Source organism: Staurois parvus, unplaced genomic scaffold (genome assembly GCF_062004578.1).
Source record: "Staurois parvus isolate SC_StPar_1 unplaced genomic scaffold, SC_StPar_1.0 ptg000719l, whole genome shotgun sequence".
In the NCBI taxonomy this organism is placed as follows: domain Eukaryota; kingdom Metazoa; phylum Chordata; class Amphibia; order Anura; family Ranidae; genus Staurois; species Staurois parvus.
The window spans coordinates 990726-1016049 of NW_028318515.1; the positions used below are offsets into that span (position 1 = coordinate 990726).

At 41.0% G+C, this 25324-nt stretch overlaps 1 protein-coding gene across 2 annotated transcripts in view; it reads right to left on the reverse strand.

The window, feature by feature from the left end:
* The window catches only part of KNTC1 (kinetochore associated 1), a 306855-nt gene that overhangs the window by 123475 nt on the left and 158056 nt on the right, over nucleotides 1-25324 (reverse strand). For both annotated transcript variants that reach the window (XM_089653668.1, XM_089653667.1), the window contains exons 39-40: nucleotides 17808-17971; nucleotides 7041-7145 (exon numbers count right to left, since the gene is read on the reverse strand). In XM_089653668.1, the coding sequence (XP_089509794.1) occupies nucleotides 7041-7145; nucleotides 17808-17971 (269 nt within the window). The remainder of the gene's footprint in view (nucleotides 1-7040; nucleotides 7146-17807; nucleotides 17972-25324) is intronic.

Below are 25324 nucleotides of genomic sequence, written 5' to 3' on the forward strand. Positions count from 1 at the left end.
ACTTTTTTTTTTTCTTTTTTCTTGTGGTTTACTACCACTTAAGCTAAAGAAGCTGCCATCTTAGCCTTTGTTTGATCTACAGCTGTTGATGCTGAACATGTGATCAGTTAAGACACAAGCCATTTGACAATTTGGTTGAGAGAACAAGCAAATCTGACTAGTTAGCATTCTTGGCACGCGTGGAAATTTAACAGTTTAAAAAAGAAACGTTAACTGAGGAGTTTAGTTTTTCTTTAAGTTGGTGGTCTACCTGATCAAATGGGTTTCCTGCAAGACAGACCACTGGACCAAAATGAGAGAGTACAGAACAGTTCCTTTCTCTTATTCATGTAACATCAGTCCTACCACAATCCAAGAAACCAGGACCAAGCTATAATTATAGGACACCTGAGATGTCTTTAACCAGTCAGCAAACAAAAGGCTCCCTAGAAAAGGGGCAACAACATAAGGAGCTTTTCCCAACTGTTGGAGCTAGAAGCTGTCAAGTGACACCAGTTAGGTGACGGCCACATACACACAGTTTCAGGGTGGAACTTTCAACAGTTGTTAGAAAGTTTAAAGTAACACAGTGTAGGATGGTCAATTGTACGCCAAGAAGGGCAGCTGTGACAAAACTGAAAAATATCCAGGGAAAAAAAAAAAAAACAACACAAACTACAGACAAACAACTGGAAAACCATGGTAGGGCTATTCTAGTGACTCAAACATCTGAATAGACTAGCATGCTCCATACATTATCATGAGCTACATCGGGCACAGGCCCTGCCTCAAAAAGATACTTGGAAGGCCATCCAGCAGCATTTTGAAAAGTGTTGACTAGGGGAAAATAGCTTCAGCTCCTTTAGAGCTCTTGTTATGCAGATGCTGTTATTTATGTTTAATCAAGGTGTGGCAATTATAGGGGGATTTAAGAATCAAGTTTCATGGCGACTGCCCAGAAAGATGGCCGCATAAGCTGGGAGCTCCTCACGATCGCCGGGAGATGCCGAATCTACGAGAGTCCTTACAGCCCTCACACCGGCAAGCTGTATACCATCCGGTACAGGAACATCTCTGCCATGCTGCGCAGGAAGAGAGAGGCGCCTCAACCCCAAAAACTCTCAGGTTTCTTTCCTACTATTCCCAGGAGGCTACAATAAAATGGCGGCGGCACCCGAGATTCTCGGCCCGCCATCATACCTCTAGTGGTGTTGCCTGCACATTCCTCCTCCATCAAGAAGCTAGCAGTTGGAGACATGGAGGGTCTGGAACTTCTACCCCCACGTTGAGCAGACCAATAAAGTCCAAACCTTGCAGGGATCCTCCACCATGTGAAGAAGACATGCCAAAGGAGGTAGGCTCAGATGCAAAACCACCTGTATCTCCTCCCGCCATAGATCCAATATCTACATTTCCTACCAATGGGCATCCGGTCTCAGATACAATGCTCAAAGAAATGCTCAAATCCCTTCACTTGTTCCAAGTGAAGGAACAATTGCTGGAAGTGTTCCATCACCCTGCAAAACTGCATGAGAAAGCTGCAAACATTTGCCTACTCCCAGATTTTTCTCAATATACTCTGTAACACAAAAATCTACTATCTATCACAAAATCTCTGCGGAATCATATTATTCCATACAAGGTGAAATACCTTGCAAGGCTTGAAATAACGCACCAGGGATCTACCTCCTGCATAATGTCCTTGGATGAAGGTCTTACCCTATTGCACAAATGGGACATCATCTCCGCAGCCTCTCCAAATGCACCTCACCTCAGAGTTCCTCCAAAAGCCAAACCTGAGTGGTGAACGTCTATGTGCCTAACTCTCACCAAATCCGGTTTATCTGGAAACTGTTCAGGAAACTTCCATGAACACGCTTCGGCAACCTAAGTAAGGTGATGACTTTAACACGGTAAACGTCGTCTCTTTCGACTCTGCATCCATGGGAAGGGTTTCCCGCCTGGAAGTGACCAACCTTCTACACACAGAAGAATTATTCAACGTATGAAGATGTCAACATGGAGAAGAGAGAGACTATATATTCTTCTTTTCCAGGCACCTGTCTTATTCACGCATAGATTTTTTTGTAAGTTGATAAGTGGTTAATGCAACAGACCTCCTCCTCCTCCATCATCAATGACATCACATGGTCAGACCATGCTGTCATCTCCTTAATCCTAGAGGAGGAGGACACCTGTCCTAAAACATTTGTTTGGCGCTGTCTTTTTACAGATGACATAATTTTGATGTTCTCTAACCCTATCTCATTACCCAATGCCCACCAAGTCTTAGGCTCTTTTAGCACAGTTTAATATTATAAAGTAAACTTTTCCAAATCACTGATTCTGGACCTAGGTCTCTTGAAGCCCGTACGTGCTCAGCTCTTAGCTAACTTTCCTTACTCCTGGTAGGATGGAAGTATACCCTACCTGGGGATTACCTTAACCCCGCAATCCAAAAAATGGGAAGAAGCCAATTATAAACCTCTGATTGGTAAACTAGCTAAAGAAACACAAATACTCTAAATGTAAATTATCTTGGATGGGCAGACTAGCTACATTCAAAATGATGCTCTTACCACAAATCTTATATAAATTTTTACAATTCTTCCAATCCCAGTGCTTATATACGATCTCTTACTTCCATACTTAAAAAATGTGTCTGTCAAAATAAAAAAAGCACGCAGTCCTTATGCCCACCTAATCTATCACAGGAAAGTTGGTGGAGTGGGAGCTGTGGACATCAGTGACTATTGGTTAGCTACACAACTTGACTCAGTTAAAATAGTGGTTCTATCCATCTCAGGACAATCTATGGGTAGAGATTGAAGCATTCACATTAGGTACATCTAATCTTAAACTACATTTACTAGCTGACCTATGGAAGCCTATACCTATACAAACATTTAGTATCACAGTCAAAGCATCATTCCTGGCCTGGAGCGTGATTGATCAACCCTCTCTTTATATAACACATAATCCAACTATCCACACCCCACTTGCCACATTAGAAATTCTTATTCCCTATCTTTCTATGAAGAGATGGCAGGAAGTGGGTATAAGCTGGATAGAAGACCTTCTATCCAGACCGACTCCCAAGCCAAGCCCTTACCAGAGCTTGCACAATCATTCTGTATACCACCAACAGACTACTTCACCTACATGCATGTATCATTTCTGAGGAAATCTACAAAGCCTAATTTCCACATTCACCCCAAAGCCTGGATGTTTTTCACAGGCTTCATGTCACACATTAAAAAGGTATATCCTTTTTCTACTCCCTCCTCCAAAACAAGGAGATCTTTCACAAAACTCCTCCCATGGTTCAGTCAGATCTCCATCAACTGTTCACTGAAGATCAATGGTCACTAGTGATACACCTATCGCAGACTGTTACCCACTGTGTGAACCACTGGGAATTATTCAGTAATTTACCTTTCTGCTGGAGAGGATGTGAACAGTTAGGTGCAATTTTCCACATTTTTTGGTATGTAAAAGCCTAACTAGTTTTTTTAATAAAATCTTTCAATGTATCTCCCAGATTACAGGGATAATCACCAGGCCCAATCCAGGATTAGCCCTTCTGTGCTTGGGGATTGAACATTTCCCTTTGGAATTTCATAGTAGTACTTCGAAGTCAATCATTGTCAGATTGTGGGGGAGAGACTTGGCACCTAATGCCTCTGAAGTTATAGACATGTTAAATGTTTTATTTATGAATATGAAGAAACTCTTGCTATTAGAACTGGTTCTTATAAAAAAAACTTCATAGGTGCTGGATTGCATGGCTCCAATGGTTGTCTCCGCTACACTGAATGATGTTATGTCTAGTCAACGTTGCTCAGAATAATTTCAATGTAGAAGTATCTCTGTCCTGTTTTATTCTCATTACGTTATTGTATGTTCTCTATAAAGGAAATTAAACTATTTAGATCTTCATGTAATTGCTATGTCAAATTTAATAAAAATCTATTGTAAAAAAAGTCTAATTTTCAATACCAGTCTCAGACCAGCTTTGTATGATATTGCATAAGGGAGCTGAAGAAGATGAAGTCTTTGTTTAACATTAGTGTATCTTAAACATTGTTTTTGTACATCTGCCGATAAGCCAGGAAAAAAAAAAAAAAGGTGCTATGAAACCATTAAGTTCAATCACTTCTTTAGTGCATGCTTTGAACAAGATAATGTTGAGATCCTTAGAATTCTAAATTAATTTTCAAAATGAATAGTCAAGGGAGACAAAGGGTGAGCAGGAGACAAAGCGCCCTTCCACTGCATACAGTAGAGTAAAACAGTCTTTGCCAAACACTTCCAATAGCAAATGCTCCATGATTTCAGTAGGTACCTTTCCACCGCCTCATGTAGGCCCAAGATGCTGAGGTAGTTTCTTTTTAATCTATTCTTTATATCTTCCTGTAAAGGAAATTTGTAAATTCTGCATACAATTGTATTCTATTTTGTATGCTTTGCCTATGTATTGTACCCTGCACTCATTGTGCACAAAGCACTAGCAATGTTTTCATTTGCATTCCTTCAAGACCTGATTAGAAATTAGCCTACCTATGTAACACCCTTTATTACCATAAAAGTACAATTGTAATATTAATGTGATACCTAAGTAATCATGTGTATGAAAAAACCATCAAATGGGCCTAATAGAAAAGTGATTTGAAAAGATGCTGAGTGTATCTTTTTGTGTCTGTTCCCTACTGCAGTAGTTATTAATTTGGAACCACTAATCAATATGATAGGAGTTGCCTATCTATAACATTTTTAGCATTACTGTCCAGAACACTTCCAAATGACTAGAAGGTTGGTTAAGTGTTGTTTTCATTAACTGTGTTTCCCTTGTCAGGGGAATATTTTGTTTTTCAGGGTGGTAACCCTACTTTCCACAGTAGAGGAGTGCTCCCTCATTTTTCACATATCGTGACAAAAAAAAAATTAAAAATCACCACCTCTTGAGCTGACATGAGAAATTTGTCAATGAGGTGTTGCAAGAGTGCACTGCTTTAAATTAATTGTATGAAATATGTATTTCAGTAATCTGTGCCCCTGGTTTTCAGCTAGAGTGTCTGCCAGGGTTGGGAGCAAAGCATTTCAACTTATTTGTGAGCTTCGTCATCAGGCACTGCGGCTATGGACTGATGCCATATTAGAAGGCTCAGTTGGCAGCGGCCTTATCCTTGTTTCTTTATGGCTGGTTCACACCAGAATGCTGTGCGGGACAAAAGTGTTCCGTGTTCATTTCCGATACCGCATTAAAATGTATTGCCTTGGTGATCTGCTGTGGGTGTTAATATGTTAACGGAAACCCTAAACGCAGATCTCAAACCCCAGTGTTTTTGAAAAGTAGTCATGCACTTTTTGTGCGATCCAGTGCAATTTGCAGCCCAAGAAATAAAAACAAAGGGATAAGGTACAATCCCACTCACTGTACAGAAGCAACTGTAGCCACAGGGAATTCGAGATGAATTCTAGAAGAGAAGGCATGAAAGCATGCTTGTGGACCCTTCTTCTGAGCCAGTTATCATGGCTGCAATGTTTCCTATAAACCCAGACGTAGTTGTTGGGAATTCTTCTCTAGATAAAACCAAGGAAGGAGTTACCCTTGAAGGGGTAAAGGAGACTAAAGAGTGCTGTGGCTCAGGCAAAGAACTGTGGTCCAGGCTATTGTGTCAGGCCCCTTAGTGAGGACAATGTAGAGTCCATTGCTCAGAGGGCACATTACTGGCTAGACCACCTTCTTCACAAGCATGATTTGGAAAACTGCAAAATGAGCCGAGGTGGCTCTGCAGCAACTGAGAAAAAAAAAAAAAAAAGAAAGGGTTTGCTTCTCTATGAGCAGAGAGATGATGTCAGTTCTCTTAGATCACAAGCAAAAAATGGAGCATGCTATGAGTGGGAGGGTTATACTGTGCTGTTCTTACAGCAATGTTTGCCAGTGTCCAATCTCATGAAGGCAGCAGCATACGCCACTGTCCCCGAATATTTAATTCTTTGTCTCAAAAAGTACAATTAACCACTTGATGACCGCCCTATAGCAGAAATACTGCTACAGGATGGCAGCAGTGAGCAAAATCACATAAATATATATACCTGATTTTGCATTTCCAGGTAGGGGGCACGCACAAGCTACGTGTGCGCCCTACCTGCGCTGCCAATCATAGGGCAATTACTCGCTGGATCCTGGTGATTTCTGAGGATCTCCGATGTGGAGGAAGATTGTTTTGTTTACTAACAGTCCTCCTCCCTGTCAGCTCAGGCACAGCACAGCCATCCACAGCACCGTGATTGCAGTGAATCACACACATCCTGCCCCCTAGTAAAACACTCCCAGCACACAGTGAACCCTCTGATCTCCCCTCATGTTAACCCCTTCCTGCCCAGTGCCATTAGTAGTGTCATTTTTTTTTTTTTTTCTTTAGCACGGATTACTGTATTGCTGTCACTGGGGATATCAGTGACACCATGTCAGTTCCCCCCAGTGTCAGAATGTCCGCTGCAGTCCCACTATAAGTCGCTGATCACTGCCTTTACTAGTAACAATGAAAAAAAAACCCCAGCTTATATACCGCCATTTGTAAACGCTATAACTTTCACACAAACCAATTAATTTACATGTATTCAGATTTTTTTTTTCTTAGCAAAGACAAGTAGCAGAATACATTTTGGCGTAAATTTATGACGAAATTTGTTTAAAATTTTTATTCTTGGACATGTTTAATAACAAAAAGTCAAAAATATTGTTTTTTTTCTCAAAATTGTCAGTCTTTTTTTTTTATATAGCGCAAAGAATAAAAACAGCACAGGCAATCAAATACCACTGAAAGAAAGCTCAATTTGTGGGAAAAAAAAAAGATGTAAATTTCATTTGGGTGCAGCACTGCATGACCGCGCAATTGTCAGTTAAAGTAACACAGTGTCATAAAGCAAAAAATAGCCTGTCAGGAAGGGGGGTAAATCCTCTGGAGGGCAAATGGTTAAGAAAAGCAATTATGACATTCTGAAAAAGAAAAAAAAAACAAAAAAAAAAAACCACAATATACCAGTTTTCCTACCTTGTGTAATAACGACATAGATGTATCTGTAATCAAAATTTTTGTTTTCTCTCCAATTGTTGAAATAAATGTTTTGGTTTCTGCCATTAACTTTTCATCGTGCAACTAAAAAAAAGAAAATATCTGTCATGAATAGGAAGCACAACTCTTTTGAGTCACTGATTTATGTTGTATGGAGAACTATGGATAGCAAACGGCAAATATTGAGTATCCCTACAAAACTGTCCATTCCCCAACATCTCAACTAATAGGTGATGAGTGTGAGATTTATCTTTATAGAGAATGGCTCTAATAAAGCATACAGTTGTGACCAAAATTATTCAACCCCCAATGCTGTAAAGGGGTTTAGGGACTATAGTGTACATTTGGAATTGTATTCAGAATCAAATCCTACAAGGACGTTGTAACTACCCAAATGCAACTAAAATGACATCAATTGTTTATGTAATACAGTAGTAAATGGTTCTTATGTGGTTTCTTCATTGCCACAATTATTCAACCCCTTAAAGACTACCACTCTGAAGAACAGAGGTTCATACAGGTGCTTTCCATCAGGTATTGAAAACACCTGTGGATGTCACCGAGCAGCAATCAAGCATAATAAGCACCAATTAGGCAGCTTTAAAATGACTGTGATACTCAGCTCCTTCTAGACATTTACTGGTGTGGTTACAAACATGGTGAAGGCAAGAGAATGGTCCAGGAAGACAAGAGAAGAGGTGATTTCTCTTCACAGGAAGGGCAATGGCTATAAGAAGATTGCAAAGATGTTAAACATACCAAGAGACACCTTAGGAAGCATCATTCGCAAATTCAAGGCAAAGGGCACTGTTGAAACGCTACCTGGTCGTGGCAGAAAGAAGATGCTGACTTCGACTGCTGTGCGCTACCTGAAGCGTAGAGTGGAGAGAAGTCCCCGTGTGACTGCTGAGGAACTGAGAAAAGATTTGTCAGATGTGGGTACAGAAGTTTCAGCCCAGACAATAAGACGCACACTGCGTAATGAAGGCCTCCGTGCCAGAACTCCCAGGCGTACCCCCTTGCTGTCTCCAAAGAATAAGAAGAGTCGACTGCAGTATGCCAAAAGCCATGTGGACAAACCACAAAAGTTGTGGGATAGTGTTCTGTGGACTGATGAAACAAAATTAGAACTGTTTGGGCCCATGGATCAACGCTATGTTTGGAGGAGGAAGAACAAGGCCTATGATGAAAAGAACACCTTGCCTACTGTGAAGCATGGTGGAGGGTCAATCATGCTTTGGGGCTGTTTTGCTTCTGCAGGTACAGGGAAGCTTCAGCGTGTGCAAGGTACCATGAATTCTCTTCAGTACCAGGAGATATTGGATGGAAACGTGATGCAGTCCGTCACACACCTGAGGCTTGGGAGACGTTGGACCTTTCAACAGGACAATGATCCCAAGCATACCTCCAAGTCCACTAGAGCATGGTTGCAGAGGAAAGGCTGGAACATTTTGGAGTGGCCATCGCAGTCACCAGACTTAAATCCGATTGAGAACCTCTGGTGGGACTTAAAGAAAGCAGTTGCAGTGCGCAAGCCTAAGAATGTGACTGAACTGGAGGCCTTTGCCCATGAAGAATGGGCGAAGATACCCGTAGATCGCTGCAAGACACTTGTGTCAAGCTATGCTTCACGTTTAAAAGCTGTTATAACTGTAAAAGGATGCTGTACTAAGTACTAAGATTGAATGTCACTTGGGGGTTGAATAAAACTGATAATGCTGTGAGCACAGAAAAGACATTTGTGGTTATTTCATTATAACTGTTATGTTATATTTGTCTGACCTACAAGTGCCTCTTTAATGTAAATGTAAGCAAGATGACTGAATGATCAAAAGCAATGTCAAACTGGCCAAAACACTCAATTTCAGTGGGGGTTGAATAATTTTGGTCACAACTGTAGGTTCATAAGCAAGCCTTCATCAATACAAACGTTTTGTTGATTTCCTCTCAAGAACACTGGAAATTCAACACCAACTGAACAAAGTAGCTAAATTTCTTGATATGCAAAACATGAAAATGTTGACAAAGCTTCAGAACAGGTTGAGAGACCTTGGTGTAATGCCATACAAGATTTCATCTGTAAGTAGCACTGCAGTAAAAATGTGTTTTTGTGGGGAAACCCTCCATATTACAGGGAGAAATCAAATAGAAAGGGGAATTCTAGTTTCCCCAAAATACCCATTAATTTCTACAACAAAGTGCACAACTTTTTTTTCTGTTTGCCAAATGAGCCTACCTCCATTGGTGATAATCAAATGTACACCCATTTCCAGGTACCCACACAGAGAGAGGTAATGACTTTAGAAGGGTGACTGAGAAGAAGAAGAAGGAAATAAAAAAAAAAAAAAGAAGTAAAATCATCATTTCAGGAGACCGCTTGGAAATGTTGGATCTTCTGTTTAGTTTTTATTTCAGTTTGTGACTGGGAGGCACCACCTCACTTCTGGATCTCAGCATAACATTAAAAAATAAAAAAAAATCTAAATGTTCACCACATATTATTTACAACTGTTAAAGGATACGTTCGCCTTTTGGACAACAATAAGAAATGCACATTTTTTTGCAGGTAAAAATAAATGCGTATTAGTGTATTTATTATTTTTGTCCAAAGGAGTCTGGAAAGCACTGCACAAGCAATCAGTAGATCGCTGATGCCATGCAGGTCTAGGTTGCTTGCCATACGGGATGTACAAGCAAGCAGATATACTGACAAAAAGCTTCAATGAACTACCACGGCGCTCTACAGCTCTGTCAGAGGGAGGGAGGGGGGTGGCAGGCTTGGCTATGGGAACATGTAACATGTTCCAAACGTGAACTTATCCTTTAAAGTGGTTGTAAACCTCAGACATGAAATATGAACAAAGCATATCCTTCTATAGTGTGTACTTGTCTCAATTAAAAGTACAATTTCTGTCTGCTGCTTCGTTCCTCTGCTATAAGCATGAGTCACTTCTGACAGAAATGACACTTAGTACTTAAGACTGAGACAACCACACACTACAGATGAATATGCTTTGTTCATCAAATCTGTCAGATTTGAAAACCGCGTGGCCACGCGAGGCTCCACCCACATGGCCGTGTCACTCATTCACAGTGTTCTGTGAATGAGTGCCTACAATGCAATGGTGGGTAAGCAGCGGCCCTCCAGATGTTGTGGAACTATATTTTCAATGAGGCATTACAAGACCGACAGTTATAACCATAACTCCTAGAGGCATGATAGGACTTGTAGTTCTGCAACAGCTGAAGGACCAAAGGTTGCCCACCCACCCCTGCCTTAATGCATTCTCTACATTAAGGTAAAAACTGTTCTATCACCTGTATTGTCCCTCACTCCCGCTTATATTTACCTTCGTTCTCGCTCGATCCAGTGCTGTGCCCACCTGTAGCGGCTCTCTCCACTCTCACAGGCTTTGCTGAGGCAGTGGGAGCCACCAGTCAGTCAAATCCCATGTTGAGGGGCCAAGCCGCGCTGCCTGTGTCTATGCCACCATAAGGAGTGGTTTCCTATGGTGACACAACGAGAAGAGGAGGATCCAGAAGCTCTGGAAGGGGACCCCTGAAGAGGAGGATTATTGATGCTCTGTGCAGTTCTATTTCACAGAGTAGGTATGTATAACATGTTTGTCATTTTAAAAATAATTTTAACATTTGACCTTCCTCCTGTTTTTGTAGCAAAATCCCAATTGCACTGAGACCATATTTTTAAATAAAGATTTATTTCAAAGACATACAAAAAAGAAAAAGGCACAGGAGTGCTTACAATATTATCTTAACACATGGTGTGGTCAGGTCTAAATGCAACGTAAACATGCGTTATGAAGAAAAAGAGAGGGAAACCTCCCAGTTGGAAAGGTCTATTACTTTTTCTAGTGTAGTAGTATAAAACATGTGACTGCTGTCTTTTTAGAGTGGACCTGAGAGAGTATCTAATTTATAGGTTTTATATGGCTTTACAAAACATGCAAAGGCCAATATGTGTGTCCTGGCCTTTGAAATCAGAGAAAAAGAACAGAAGGGCGCATTAAGGTAACGTGAGATATGTAAAGGAAGGATATAGAGCATTTAAAGCTAGATATGATTAAGGGGAAGACAAGGGTGAGGGAGGGATAAAGGTGTTGGGTGGAAGGGAGGTAAGCTACACAGACATATGGCCTTGAATTAGGCGTTTATAGGAGAATTGTTTTGAATTGTGGGGAACCTAAGAAAAAAATCCAAATAGTCCCTGTGATTGTGTCTGAGGGGTACCTGCCACTGTGCTGGGCTACCAATTGTTTTAGGAGCTAGAGCTCAGTATGAACAAACCCTGTTAGCTCAATATGAACAAACCCCTTTTACTACTGTGTAGCTGCACCCTAAACTATAAGTGCCCTATATACAACTATAGAGATGCTGCAGTCACTCAGTGTCACTCTAATTCTCAGAGTAAACAGAATAAAAACTTCATAGTGCTTTATGGATTTAAAATAATTTATTAAATCCAATTTTATACACGTCCACTCACCTGTATAACTGCACTTTAACTCTGTGCACCAAAGATGTCAAGTCCCATTATAACAGTTTTTAAAGGGTTACCAGCAATCCGTATCTCCCTAAGGAAATCACGTGACTGGTGATGAAACATGTTGGGTGGAGCCTGAGTGACATCATCAAGTAGAGATGAACTAGGAAGTGACCTTTTTTAAAAAGGCATGTATACCGATTGCTAGAAACATAAAAACAGTATGTATGTATACATGTGAGTGGATATGCGTGAAATTTGTTTTAATAAATGTTTTTAAAGCGATAAAGCACTATGAAGTTTTTATGTTTACCTTTACCTCTGAGAAATGGATGAGAGAGCAGGCACCTTCTGGAGTTGGAGGCTGACAGATCCCTTAAAAAAAAAACTAAAAAAAAAAAAAAAAAAAAAAAAAAAAACACGTGTGTGTGTGTTTTGACCTGTTGCAACATATAGATGAAAAACAGGAGGTGAGAGAACATCTGGTGTTTGAGCATAAGTGCTAGTGGCGAGTGAACAAAGGACCACCTACAGTGGTTATGTCTGCACAGTGTGGAGTGGACTAACAGACGCACAGAGAGACTGTTAAACATACAATATAAAGTTGTGCGATTATTAAAAAGCCACAGAGAACGAGAGAGAGATACATTTTTTATTTTGATTTTTTTATGATATATGTTTTTTAGTATCATATTGGAATACTCTATTGTATTGGAAAGGAGTGGAGCAGTATACCAAGCAACTGTGGGAGTAGATGTTGTATTCCATTGTCTCAGAATATCATTCATGGCAGCAAGTACAAAGAAACGAAGTAAGCCTGGGGGTCAAAAATGCAAATGTTTTTATTGTTATCTGTGCCTTCCTTAACAGGTGACTGGAGTTTCCTATTTTTCTGCACTAAAACAGTTTACACAAATGAAAAAAGAATTTGGCTGGATTTACGCTTTTATTTAAAAGCTCTAAATCTACACACTGCAGGCCTCACATTAACCAATAGGGGACTGCCCATAGTACATATATACTGCGGCAAAGCGGCCCCTGTAGGCGGGATGACGTATATAAACGTGATCCTTGTTTACATGCTAGGGGGCGTGCGCAAGGCAAGTGACCGCCCTGCCCGTGGCACCGATCGTGGCCGCGGGTGTAAATCACCGGGTCCCGGACGGTGTTTACTCGCTGGTTCCCGGCGATTGCCGGCAAACAGTGGCACAGAACACAGCTGCCTTGGTTTCAGTGTAGCTCTGCTCCGTGTCAGTTCCCAGCTCACTGTTCCGGAGAACAGAGCTTAGCTTTCCGGGACAGCATACAACAGTGAAGTTCACACCCCCCCACTAGTAAAACACTCCCCTCACAGTTAACCCTTTGATTGCCTAAGAATGTTAACCTCTTCCTCCCCAGTGCCATTAGTACATTGTCAGCGTTTTTTTTTTTGCACTGATCACTTTATTGGTGTCATTGGGGATGTCGGTGACCCCAAGTCAGTTCCCCCCAGTGTCAGACTGTCCGCCGCAATCCCGCCATAAGTCACCGATAGCCGCCATAAGTCACTGATTGCTTATGCGAAAAAAAAAAAATTCCAGTATCTATACCGCCATTTGTAAACGCTATAACTTTCACATAAACAATTTAATTTACACTTATTAGGATTTTTTTTAACAAAGACATGTCGCAGAATACATTTTGACTGAAATTTATGACGATATTTGATTTTTACTGGGCATGTTTTATAGCAAAAAGTCCAAAATATTGTTTTTTTTCCTCAAAATTGTTGGTTTTTTTTTTATAGTACAAGAAAATAAAAAACGCACAGGCGAACAAATACCACCGAAAGAAAGCCTAATTTGTGGGGAAAAAAGGATGTACACGTTATGTTTGGGCAGCGTTGCATGACCGCGCAATCGTCAGTTAAAATGACGTGGCACCATAACACAAACCGCTTATGTAACCAATTCCTGACCGCCCTATAGCAGAAATACTGCTACAGGGCAGCACAGGTGGGCAAAATCCCATATATATATATATATATATATATATATATATATACACATACACACACACACACACACACACAATATACGTGATTCGCGCTCCCGTGGTTTTCGCACCCCTCCCAGTTAGCGTTAGATTGCCCGTCAGTACACCAGTCATCACATTTAACCCCTTGATTGCCAGGAAGACGCTCATACACAATAAACCTCCATTGCTAGTATAGTGTCTGAACGCATCAATATGTTTGATCAGATCAGCACTATACCAGAGTTCACATTAGTATAGTGTCCCCAAAAATGCAGTGTTAGTGGGATCAGCCCCAGCACTTGCATTTAGCCCCTACGCTTACCACCCACCCCCTTTTCCCCCAGCAAGTGCAGTGTCAGTAGGTCACTGTCACTTGATACATTGCACACAAAACCGCAGTGTTGGCAGAATCAGTCCTGATCTCTGTTAGCACTTGCCGGTAAATTTTGATGGCTCTCATATGCAGCAGAGTGCCAGTACTAGTGCAGTGCTACCTTTTGGTGAACTGTCGAGTACTAGGGGCTTAGTACTTCCTGGTCATTCACATACCTCTTAGATTGTTAGCTCCAAGGGGCAGGGCTCTCCTAACCCTCTTGTGATGAACTGCACTGTTGCTGTATTGTCTCCCGTTATATTGTACAGCGCTGAGCAAACTGTTGGTGCCATATAAATCCTGTATAATAATAATAATAATAATAATAATACCAGCACTGCAGTATGATTTGGTGACGTGGCGAGTCCCCTAAGTGCAGTACAAGCTGGTGCGGTGGTAAGCACAAGTATTGTCCCGCAACCACCAACAATTCGCACACAGGCCCGTTGAGCCCCTAGTATCCTTCCGGATGTGCTTGCAAATCCAGATTGGCAGCCCACAAATTCTGCAGCACCTGTACTTCCCCCATTCACTGCCCAACCCGGAATTCAGGTGGAAACAGCAAATTTCACCACTCCCCTTAATTTTTTGGAGTTGTTTTTCACAGAAGATCTGTATGCATTGATTGTGGATCGAAGCAATTTATATGCACAACAGTTTATCGCCACCTTGCTAGACCATTCACATGGAAACCCATTATTATTATTATACAGGATTTATTTAGCGCCAACAGTCTGCTCAGCACTATACAATAAAACGGGAGACAATACAGCAACAATACAGTTCAATATAAGAGGGATAGGAGGGCCCTGCTCCGGTTTCCGAATTTAAATTTTTTTTGGACCTAACCCTCAACATGGGAATTACTAAAAAAAAAATGAATTGTGGTTGTATTGGTCCACAGACCCGATTCATCATATGCCCATGTTCTCCGCTGCCATGGCCAGGCATAGATATGAGAGTATAATGTGTTTTATGCATTTCAACAACAATACACTCTGTCATCCTCGGGGTGACCCTGAATTTGACCGGCTCCACAAAATTCAGCCCCTCACAAATCACCTTAACCAAAACTTTGCAGATGTCTATACTCCCCAGCAAAAAAAATCTACGTTTGAATGCAAGGTGGCCAGAAAAATTGAGGGGCTCATCAAACAATTTCTCCCCAGCAAGTGTGCCAGATATGGGGTTAAGATGTAGAAGACCTGTGAGAGGACAACAGGCTATATTTATAAGTTTCAGATTTACAAGGGAAAATATTGTCACGTGGAGCCCCCCGGATGCCCAGACTACATGGGGAGCAGTGGCAAGATAGTTTGGGACTTGGTGTCATCCTTTTTCCATATGGGGTACCACTTATATGTGGACAAATTTTATTCAAGTGTGCCACTTTTTAGACATTTGTACAATCTTGGAACTGGCGCATGTGGCAAAGTGTGACCTAATGTGTGCCCACCATTAGAAGTGGGTGTATGCAGGGTGGTATATTCTAATGGTGGGCATACCACACACTTTTTCTGGCAGAGATTTCTTCTCTTTTTTTCCATTCAGTCCACAGGCTGCAAAAAAAAAAAAAAAAAAAGAAGAAGAAGGAGCATAGCATATAGAGTAAAACCTTGGTTTACGAATGCCTCTGTTAACGAAATTTTCGGTTTACGAATGAAAATCCATTGAAAATAATGCCTCGGTTTACAAATTTTGTGAGGGAAAAAAAATGAGATCTGCAAAATACTCACCATGCCTCTTTTTAAATTTCTTGGGGTGTCTACTTTCCAAAAAGGGGTAATTTGGGGGGGTTTGGTGCTATCCTGGCATTTCAGGGCCTTCGAAACTGTCATAGGTAGTGAGGAAGTGAAATGAGGAAGTTATGTACCTTTAGGCTTTCAAAGTGATCATTGGATTTCAGGCTCCTGTATGTGGCTAGGCTCCCAAAAAGGCTCACACATGTGGTACTCCCATACTAGGTAGAAGTAGCAGAATGTATTTTGGGGTGTAATTTCACATATTCCCATGGCTTGTGCGAGAAATATATCATTTAAATGACAACTTTGTGTAAACAAAAAAAAAAAAAAGTTTGTCATTTTCCATAAAGTGAGGTGATTGTAGCCGTATTAGTGCATTTGCGACAGAAACAACTGAGTACTGTCCGTGATACTTTTTATGTGCACTAACAATACAATTTTTAGGACAAGCTTTCGGGGAATGTCCCCTTCTTCAGGTCTAAGCAGTACTGAACACAGATTTAGCAGAATGTTGGAAGAGATGTAGGGGATGGGGAGGAAAAAAACAAAGAGATAAGGCACAGCAAAAGAAAAGTTGGGGGGGGGGGGTGTTATCCAACACCTTTATCACCTCAAGCATGACTGCCTCTGTGAGTGTTGTCTTCCACCCCCCCCCCCCCCCCCCCAGACTTTTCTTTTGCTGTGTCTTATCTCTATCTTTTTTTTTTTTTTCTATACCATAGTTTGTAGACGCTATAACTTTCACACAAAGCAATATATATATACACTTATTGGGATTTTTTAACCAAAAACATGGAGTACAATACATTTTGGCCTAAATTTATGACAAAATTTTAGTTTTTTTGGATATTTTTTATCACAGAAATGGTGAAAATATCTTTTTTTTTAATTTTTTAAATCAAAACGTTTTTCATTTATAGTGCCAAAAATAAAAAGTGCACAGGTGATCAAATACCACCAAAAGAAAGCTCTATTTGTGCGAGAAAAAATGGACAAATTTTATTTATGTACCGTATTGCATGACCGTGCAATTGTCAGTTAAACTAGTGCAGCGCTGTGAAGCAAAAAAAATGGCGTAAACTACAGTATCTATACCATAGTTTGTAGATGCTATAACATTCGCACAAAGCAATCAATATATACTTATTGGGATTTTTTTTACCAAAAACATTTAACAAAATACATTTTGGCCTAAATTTATAACTAATTTTAAGTTTACTATATATTGTTTATAGCTGAAAGTAAAAAATATTGTTTTTCTTCAAAATTTTTGGTCTTTTTTTGTTTATAGCGCTAAAAATAAAAAGTGCACAGGTGATCAAATACCACCAAAAGAACTCTCTATTTGTGTGAAAAAAAAGGATGTAAATTTCCTTTGGGTACAGCATTGCATGACCGCTCAATTATCAGTTGAATTAGTGCAGCGCTGAGTAGCAAAAAGAGGCCTGGTCATTCAGGGGGGTAAATCCTCTAGAGGGCAAGTGGTTAAAATATGTCTAACTTAAAAGTGTTCTTGTTACCCAAAGCAGTTAGTTTCTTCCTGTCCTTTTCTAGCGCAGGCCATACACATTATACATTTTTTTTTAGTTCAACCAGCAAGCTGAATGAGAAAAAAAAAAAAAGCCAATTCCCCCAATCATCACAGTCGGTGCCGATGCGGGAATCCTTTCCACAGTGCCATTGTGTTCTACCGATGGGAAGCCTTCCACACTGACAGAACACAATGATTAGTGTTGCCGGTTATAGCCTGTGGCACTGATCGTTTGCAAAAAACCAGACAGGATTGTTAAACACAAGTCGATCAATTGATCGACGTGTGTACAACCAACTAGCCTGTACATGCATGGAAATTTGTCTGGTCCCTGATGAACTGGTCGAATTTCAAACCATGTACGGCCAGCTAAATACCATTCACAAAATGACTGTTTATAGTTGAATTATTGGTAGCCCTATGAGCAATAGTTATTTTTATATGTTGTCTTTTTAAAAGGACTAATGAGGATAAGGTCATATATTGGTTAACATGGAAAACACTGATGACCAAGTATTTCACCTTACTGTAGTAAAGTAACAATTTAATGCATCATGGATTCTGCACAAATAAGTGAATGTACCTTTGTACTTAAGTTATCATCCATATAATTTGAAACGCTGTGCTGTAAACATGTACCAAATGCTCTTGTTATGAGCTGCAGGGTCAGTTCACATTGGCTGCACTCTTGTAAATTCTCCAGTAATGCAATAATAGGAGTTTTAGCAGAACACAGCTTGTTTTCTCCTAGAAAAAAAAGAAAGAAAAAAAAAAAAAGAACAGACTGGTCATAAAATAACATTAGTTTCTTGTACTATTGGCTTAGTATGTACGTACTGTTTTTTAAGCAAAGTAAGCGCTGCACAAATAAAGCCATAGATATCATAATACTGTCAATTAAACCCACAAAATACTCAGTATGCTGTCCCTTCAGAACACCGTGCACATGCACCAGTGTTTTTTTTCCATTTTGTTTAACAAAGAAATGCAGCAGAATATATTTTGACCTAAATTTATGAAGAAATTTGATTTCTGGATATATTTTGAAGCAAAAGTCAAAAATAGTTTTTTTCCCAAAAAATTGTCAGGTTGTTTTTGTTTATAGCACAAAAAAATAAAAACCAGAGAGGCTATCAAATACCACTAAAAGAAAGCTATATTTTTTGCGAAAAAAGGATATATATTTCATTTGGTTGCAGCGTTACATGACCGCGCAATTGTAAGTTAAAATAATGCAGCGCCGTATCGCAAAAAATGGCTTGATCAGGAAGGGAGGTAAATCCTCTGGAGGGCAAGTGGTTAAAGATAGACTGAAAGCCTGAACTGAAGTAAAACAGAGGGGATAAAAAATTCCTCTCAAGGAACTGGACATAGGAAGTAAGGGCAATGTCCTGGTTGAATCAAGGATCAGAACTGTACTAGGACAGAAGTCAAATGCCTCAACTCACCTGATTTCATTGCAGATCAAAAAAATGTGATTTCTTGTGTGGAAGATGTCAGGTTTTACATTTTCCTCACAGAGGTGATGCCTACAAGGAAAGAACCCTTAAACCCTTTGATGTAGTATCAGAGAAAGAATATTTCCAAGGATTTGAACAACATTTTCTCAAGTATCAAATAGAATCAAATGCACTCCCACAGAGTTAAAAGGGATAAACTGGAAGGATACATGTGAAATCTCTATACAAGGTACAATATAAGGCGAGGAATCGGAGGGTATCATTCTTAACAAAACTTAACATAACAAGGACGGACCCAGAGTGATAGAGCTGAAAGCAAACTCTAGCCTCAAATCCTGACCATAACACATCATCTCTCAAATTCAAATCTAAAACAAAAAAAAACAAAACATTTAGCTATAACTTTAAAGGACTTTGAGCAAATTTGCCATGGTTTCACGGAGTAATACATGGCCAGAAAAGGGTAATGGAGAGGGCCTGTCCATCAGAACACACATTCTAAAGAAGGCCTGTTGTGGCTCATCGGTATGGTGGTAGTTCCCTATTTCCATAGTGGATAATATATGTTGCTGGCTCTTTATTCTTGTATGATCATATTGAAAAGCAATGTTTCAAGACCGTGCAGGGACCCTTTCTAAGGCATGTGAAAGATCCTTGTGCAGTCCTGAAATGTTACTTTTCCATGCAATCATACAAGAATAAAGAACTTTGCATTTTGAAACCAGCTTGGCAACATATCTTATCTGTGTTGTATACCATGACCAGTTGGGGGTCACTGCAGCACCATTTTAACCACATGGTTGATTTCAGTATGATTTGTGAAAGGAATATACCACATGTCTATGATCATAGCCATCTCCTTGTTCAACAAAATCTTTCCCAAACAGGTAAAAAGTTTAAAAAGCATTTGGGGGTGTTAAAGGCATGTCCAAATGGTTTCCAATCTCCATAGAGGAATTTGCAGCTTCAGGGGCAGTCTGATCCTCCAAATGCAGAGTGGTGCACTGCATCAATATGAGCCAAAATGTACTCATTTTTGGAGTGAAAGCATAAGACTGCAATTCCACAAGGGTAATCTCTTCTCTGAACCAGAATCAGTTACAGTCACTACTACTGATGGGTCAGATGCAACTAAGGCCACAGGCAGATCAGCTGTAGAATTTGTGGGAGAAGGCTTGGAACTGCGCTCATAGCCTCAGAGTCCAAAGGAACATGGTAAACTGGGACACAAAGCCCTAAAAGACTAGTGACGGAAACTTGGCAGAAAAGGCAGAAGAATCAGCTACATCTGGCAGAGCTAGGAAAGACTCCAATAATGAAAGACTCCAGGAGCACATAACAGGATTTCAGATCCATTAAAAGGCATGGTACAAACAGACCCAAAACCGATATTGAAGTAGGAGCTGGGGCCACTAATTGCAGTGGGACTATTCCGTCTGTCTAGAGTCAGACATTGCAACCATGTGGCGGTTAAGCACCGTAAAGCTCAGGGTACAGGGCAAGGCCAAAAGCTGGTAGCCAATGGGGCTGGACACTTGGAGCTGTCCAATGTGGGCAGTAGGAATGAAGTGAGGACTGGAGTTCAACATGGTTCTTCTGCAATCTGGTACAGCTGGGAAATGTTTATATAACGAACAGCAGGAAATAGTGCACATAGTCGCTGGGCGCTGACATCATCCACTAAGTAAATGAGGTAGTTCTTAATGCTCAGAATGATCAACAGGGCAAGCACTGGAGAAAATGCCAATAACTCTCGACTTGGAAAACACTCTAACCTATTACCAGAATGAAGTCTGGAAAATAAATACTGTCTCAGCATCACTTCCAGGCTAGCTCCACAATGTCTAGCTGTTGAAAAGACCAGATCTAGCAGCAATGTAGAGATCAGTCTTCATTAAAGAAAAAAAATAGTTGAAGAGAAAAAGTAGCACTAGCAAAACTCTGTTAGTCTCCTAGGATACTAGCATAAAATTGAAGCATGCTGGTTGTAGGATGGGTTATTTTAAAGTTTTTTTTTGTTCGTCCAATCCTCCTGTAACCTGAAGGTGAAAGACTCCAGGAGCACTGACTACTGTGTCTTCTAGAGGACAAGATACTGTAGATAATAGAATGTTTGTACTCAATGCAAAATCCATTAATATTGAGGGCCACAGAATTAAAAAAAAAAAAAAACATTTAGGTTATATTACTGCAAAGAGGGGAATTTGGACACTCACGCCCAAATCTTGCATCAACTGAGGCCTTCTTTTGCCTGGTAGAACTTACAGACTGTATGACAAAAGACAAGGTGGCAGCTGAGCAAATCTGATTAACAGCTACCTGATGCCAAAAGCCCAAAGAAATACCAATTGATCTAGTCGAGTGTGCTTTGACAGGAAAGGGTAGAACCCGATCCTTAAAACTATAGGCTTGAACAATGTGTCTGAACCACAGAGAAAGAGTGGAGCTTGAATCTGGTTCCCCTTTGTGGGAACCATCTGACATGACAAAGAGTTAATCTATCCAATGGAAGCCGTGGGCATGAGGTAGACTCATACAGCACGAACCACATACAAGGATGGGTAATCTCCTTCTGAAGTACAGGAGCCAGGCAGAAGTATGGAGAAAATGTCCTTGTTGAGGTAAAAAGCTGAAACCACCTTGACAAGAAAAGAGGCTTTTGACCTCAATGCTACTTTGTCTTCTAGGGTGGGGCCAGAACAGGTTCTTTGCAAGACAAGGCCATCAGTTTTGACACATGCTTCCCAAAAGGTTATGGCAACAAGGAAAACAAACTTGTGAGCAAGAGTATAGAGGAAAATCCCTATTCGTTTTTGAAGTGAGGGAGGAACCAAATCAAATCCCATGGAGAGACTGGTATATGTACAGAGGGCGCCATATGGGAGACACGCTGTACAAAATTCTTAAAGAATGGGAAGCTAGCGATCTCTGGAAAAATAATAAATAAAATAACAGGAACAAGGCGTTAGAGCTGGGTATTGCACTTAAGTACTAGACAACACTAGCTTAGATGAAACAGGGAACTCTTTATTGAGCAGAAATACAGGTTTTTATACACTTCAAAAATAGCATCAGTCTCCACATTAAAAATAAAAACAAATATTACACATTGTGAAAAATACCCCCCATCGATGAGGTAAAGTTGACAAGACTAATCCCATCATGTAGGTACCTCAAGGGGGATTAGCTAACAGACAGAAACTGGTGACTCAGTTAATGGTACAAAGACACAGCAAACACAACACCTTAATAAAAAGATTACAGCAGGAGACTTCAGCATCAGGTTGTTTTAAACTCATTATATTAACATCTGCTCTGTATCTAGAAGGGAGGTTGAAGCAGTCAATGCTGGTTTGGGCACAGAGACCCTAAATCTGTATCCTGGTCCTCCAGTTCTCAGAGTCTGTGTGTTTTGGGGAGACATGGACTTGAATTGGAAGTAAAACAACTGCAAAGGCCCCATTCAGGCACACACCTCCCAAAGAATACAGTCTCCTCAGATGCCAGGGCCCAGGGTCAGTAGGCAAGAGGCTAGCCTGCAGCCCCCTCAAAGACCCCTGTTCTGGTTGGGTCTCTCACAATGATGATTCAGGATGTATAAGGCGTTGAGGTATGCTTATAGCCTCTGCGTTTAGAGTACAAAAAAACAAAAGCTGTAATTTGGCCTATGGAATCCTTCATAAGTGCATTGAAATTTTCCTGGGATACATCAGAGGAGGGGGCCACACCCAAGAAATGTAGGTATTCAGGCAGGGAGCAACATTTCAGTTTGTCAGTGTCAGGCCCTTGAGGGGGAGCACTGCAGGCTACACTGGAAAAATTAGTGGCTCATGAGCTAGAGCAGGGGTACTTAAACTCCGGCCCGCTGAGGACATTTATGCGGCCCGCCGGGCAGGTGCGTATCTGCCGCGGTCGGGAGAGCTTGGCAGGGCTCGGGCGGGAGGCAGGACGACAGGATCAGCAAATCTAGAACAGGGGAAGGTGGGCTCGGCTTATGAACCCGCACCACTCACCTGGCCTCTCTGCAGCCAGCCGGACATCGATTCTGATCGGTGCATGCAACCGTCCCGGCCGGAGCCTAGAGCTGACCATGAAGAGGGGGAGCAAGAGAGGAGACTCCATCGCTGCATGTCGGGTATCACGGCCACGGACCCTAGATAAGTGTAATAGATGATCGATCTCCTCCCTTTCCCCCCTCTCCCCCCCCCTTCTCTCTCCCTCCCTCCCCTTCCTCTCACTCCCCCCCCTCTCTCCCCTCCTTATCTCTCCCCCTCTCTCTCTCTCTGTCTTTAGATTGTACACAGATCTGACCCAACAAGGTGTCCTGCATTTACCGTATATTTCGCTCCATAAAGACACACTTGGGGGGAAATGTCTGTACGTCTTATGGAGCGGCCGGCCCAGTATTCCCGCTGCCGTTGTATGTCTGCTGTCTCTGGTCATCTCATGTACTATGTCCGCAGTCTCTGGTCATCTCCTGTACTGTGTCCGCATTTGTTCATAGGTTTTTGTTTTTTTTTTTAAACGATAGTCCGGCCCTCCAACGGTCTGAGGGACAGTGAACTGGCCCCCTGTTTAAAAAGTTTGAGGACCCCTGAGCTAGAGGGATCCAATACAGTGGAACTACTCCCCTTGTGTTTGGAGTACAACATGTTACACTGCTTGCCAGGGACTACTTCACACAGAACACCAGGTAAAACTTTAGGACGTCTATCCTGCTAGCGCACTCCTAGGTTGGAGTATAATCCAAATGTCTCTGAATCCTGTATCATCTCATTAATCGAGAATGAGAGCATGTAAAATATACTATATAATATGAAATGCTTGAACTACTCATAACATATAGCACTGCCAGTTCATACATGTCCCCTGGTGCTGCTTTACGGTTCTTTCACTTGAGCATTATCAGTCATGTTTTTGCCAAGAAAAAACAGATTCAGTTTACATTAGTACATCTGTCTTCTGTTTAGGCTACACTTCAGGTCATTTTAGATCAAAATGCATCCATTTTTTCATACACATTTTCAGATTTCGCAGAAACTAATTATAGGTGACACACACACACACACACACACACACACACACACACACACACACAGTTAGGTCCATATATATTTGGACACAGGTGTAATTTTATTTTATTTTTTTCAGGTATTTACCAAAACATATTCAAGCTATAGTTATATAATGGATACGGGCTGAAAATGCACACTCTCAGGTTTAATTTGAGGGTATGTACATCCGAATTGGAGGAAGGGTTTAGGAATTACAGCTCTTAAGAGTAGCCATCCCCCTTTTTCAAGAGACCAAAAGTAATTGGACAATTGAATCAAAAGCGGTTTCATGGCCAGGTGTGGGCTACTCTTTAATTATTTCTTCATAAAATAGGCAGGTACAAGGTCTGGAGTTGATTCTAAGTGTGGTATTTGCATTTGGAATATATTGCTGTGAACCTACATCATGCTTTCAAAGGAGCTGCCCATGCAAGTGAAACAGGCCATTCTAAGGCTTCAAAAACTAAACAAATCCATCAGAGAGATAGCAACATTAGGAGTGGCCAAATCAACAGTTTGGTACATTCTGAAGAACACACTGGTGAGCTCAGCAACATAAAAAGGCATGGATGTCCACGTTAGACAACAGTAGCGGATGACTGCAGAATCCTCTCTATGGTAAAGAAAAACCCATTCACAACATCCAGACAAGTGAAGGACACTCTCCAGGAGGTGGGCGTATCATTGTCAAAGTCTACAATCAAGAGAAGACGTCACGAGAGCATATACAGAGGGTTCACCACAAGGTGCAAACCATTCATAAGCCTGAAGAAAAGAAAAGAAAAGCCAGATTAGACTTTGCCAAAAAACAACATCTAAAAAAGACCAGACCAGTCCTGGAAAAGCATTCTTTGGACAGACAAAACTAAGATTAATTTGTACCAGAATGACAGGGAAAAAAGTGTGGAGAAGGCTTGGAACAGCTCATGATCCAAAGCACAGAACGTCATCTGTAAAACATGGTGGAGGCAGTGTGATGGCATGGGCATGCATGGCTTCCAGTCGCAGTTGGTCATTGGTGTTTATTGATGATGTGACAGAAGCAGCCGAATGAATTCTGCAGTGTTTAGAGATACTGTCAGCCCAGATTTAGCGATATAGAGCAAAGTTGATTGGATGGCGCTTTACAGTACAGATGGACAATGATCCAAAACACACTGCAAAAGCAACCCAGGAGCTTTTGAAGGAAAAGAAGTGGAATTATTCTGCAATGGGCAAGTCAATCACTTGATCTCAATCCAATTGAGCATGCATTTCACTTGCTGAAGGCAAAACTAAAAAGGCAGAAAAACCCATAAACAAAGAACAACTGAAGACAGCTGCAGTTAGAGCCTGGCAAAGCATCAGAAAGGAGGAGACCCAGTCTTTGGTAATGTCCAATGGTTCCAGACTTCAGGCAGTCATTGCCAGTAAAGGATTCTCAACAAAATATTAAAAATGAACATTTTATGGATTATATTCATTTGTCCTATTACATTTGAGCCCCTGAAAATGGAGGGACTGTGTATAAAAATGGTTGCAGTTCCTAAAATTTGTACTTGATATTAATGTTCAACCCCTTGAATTAACCTCCCTAGCAGTATGAT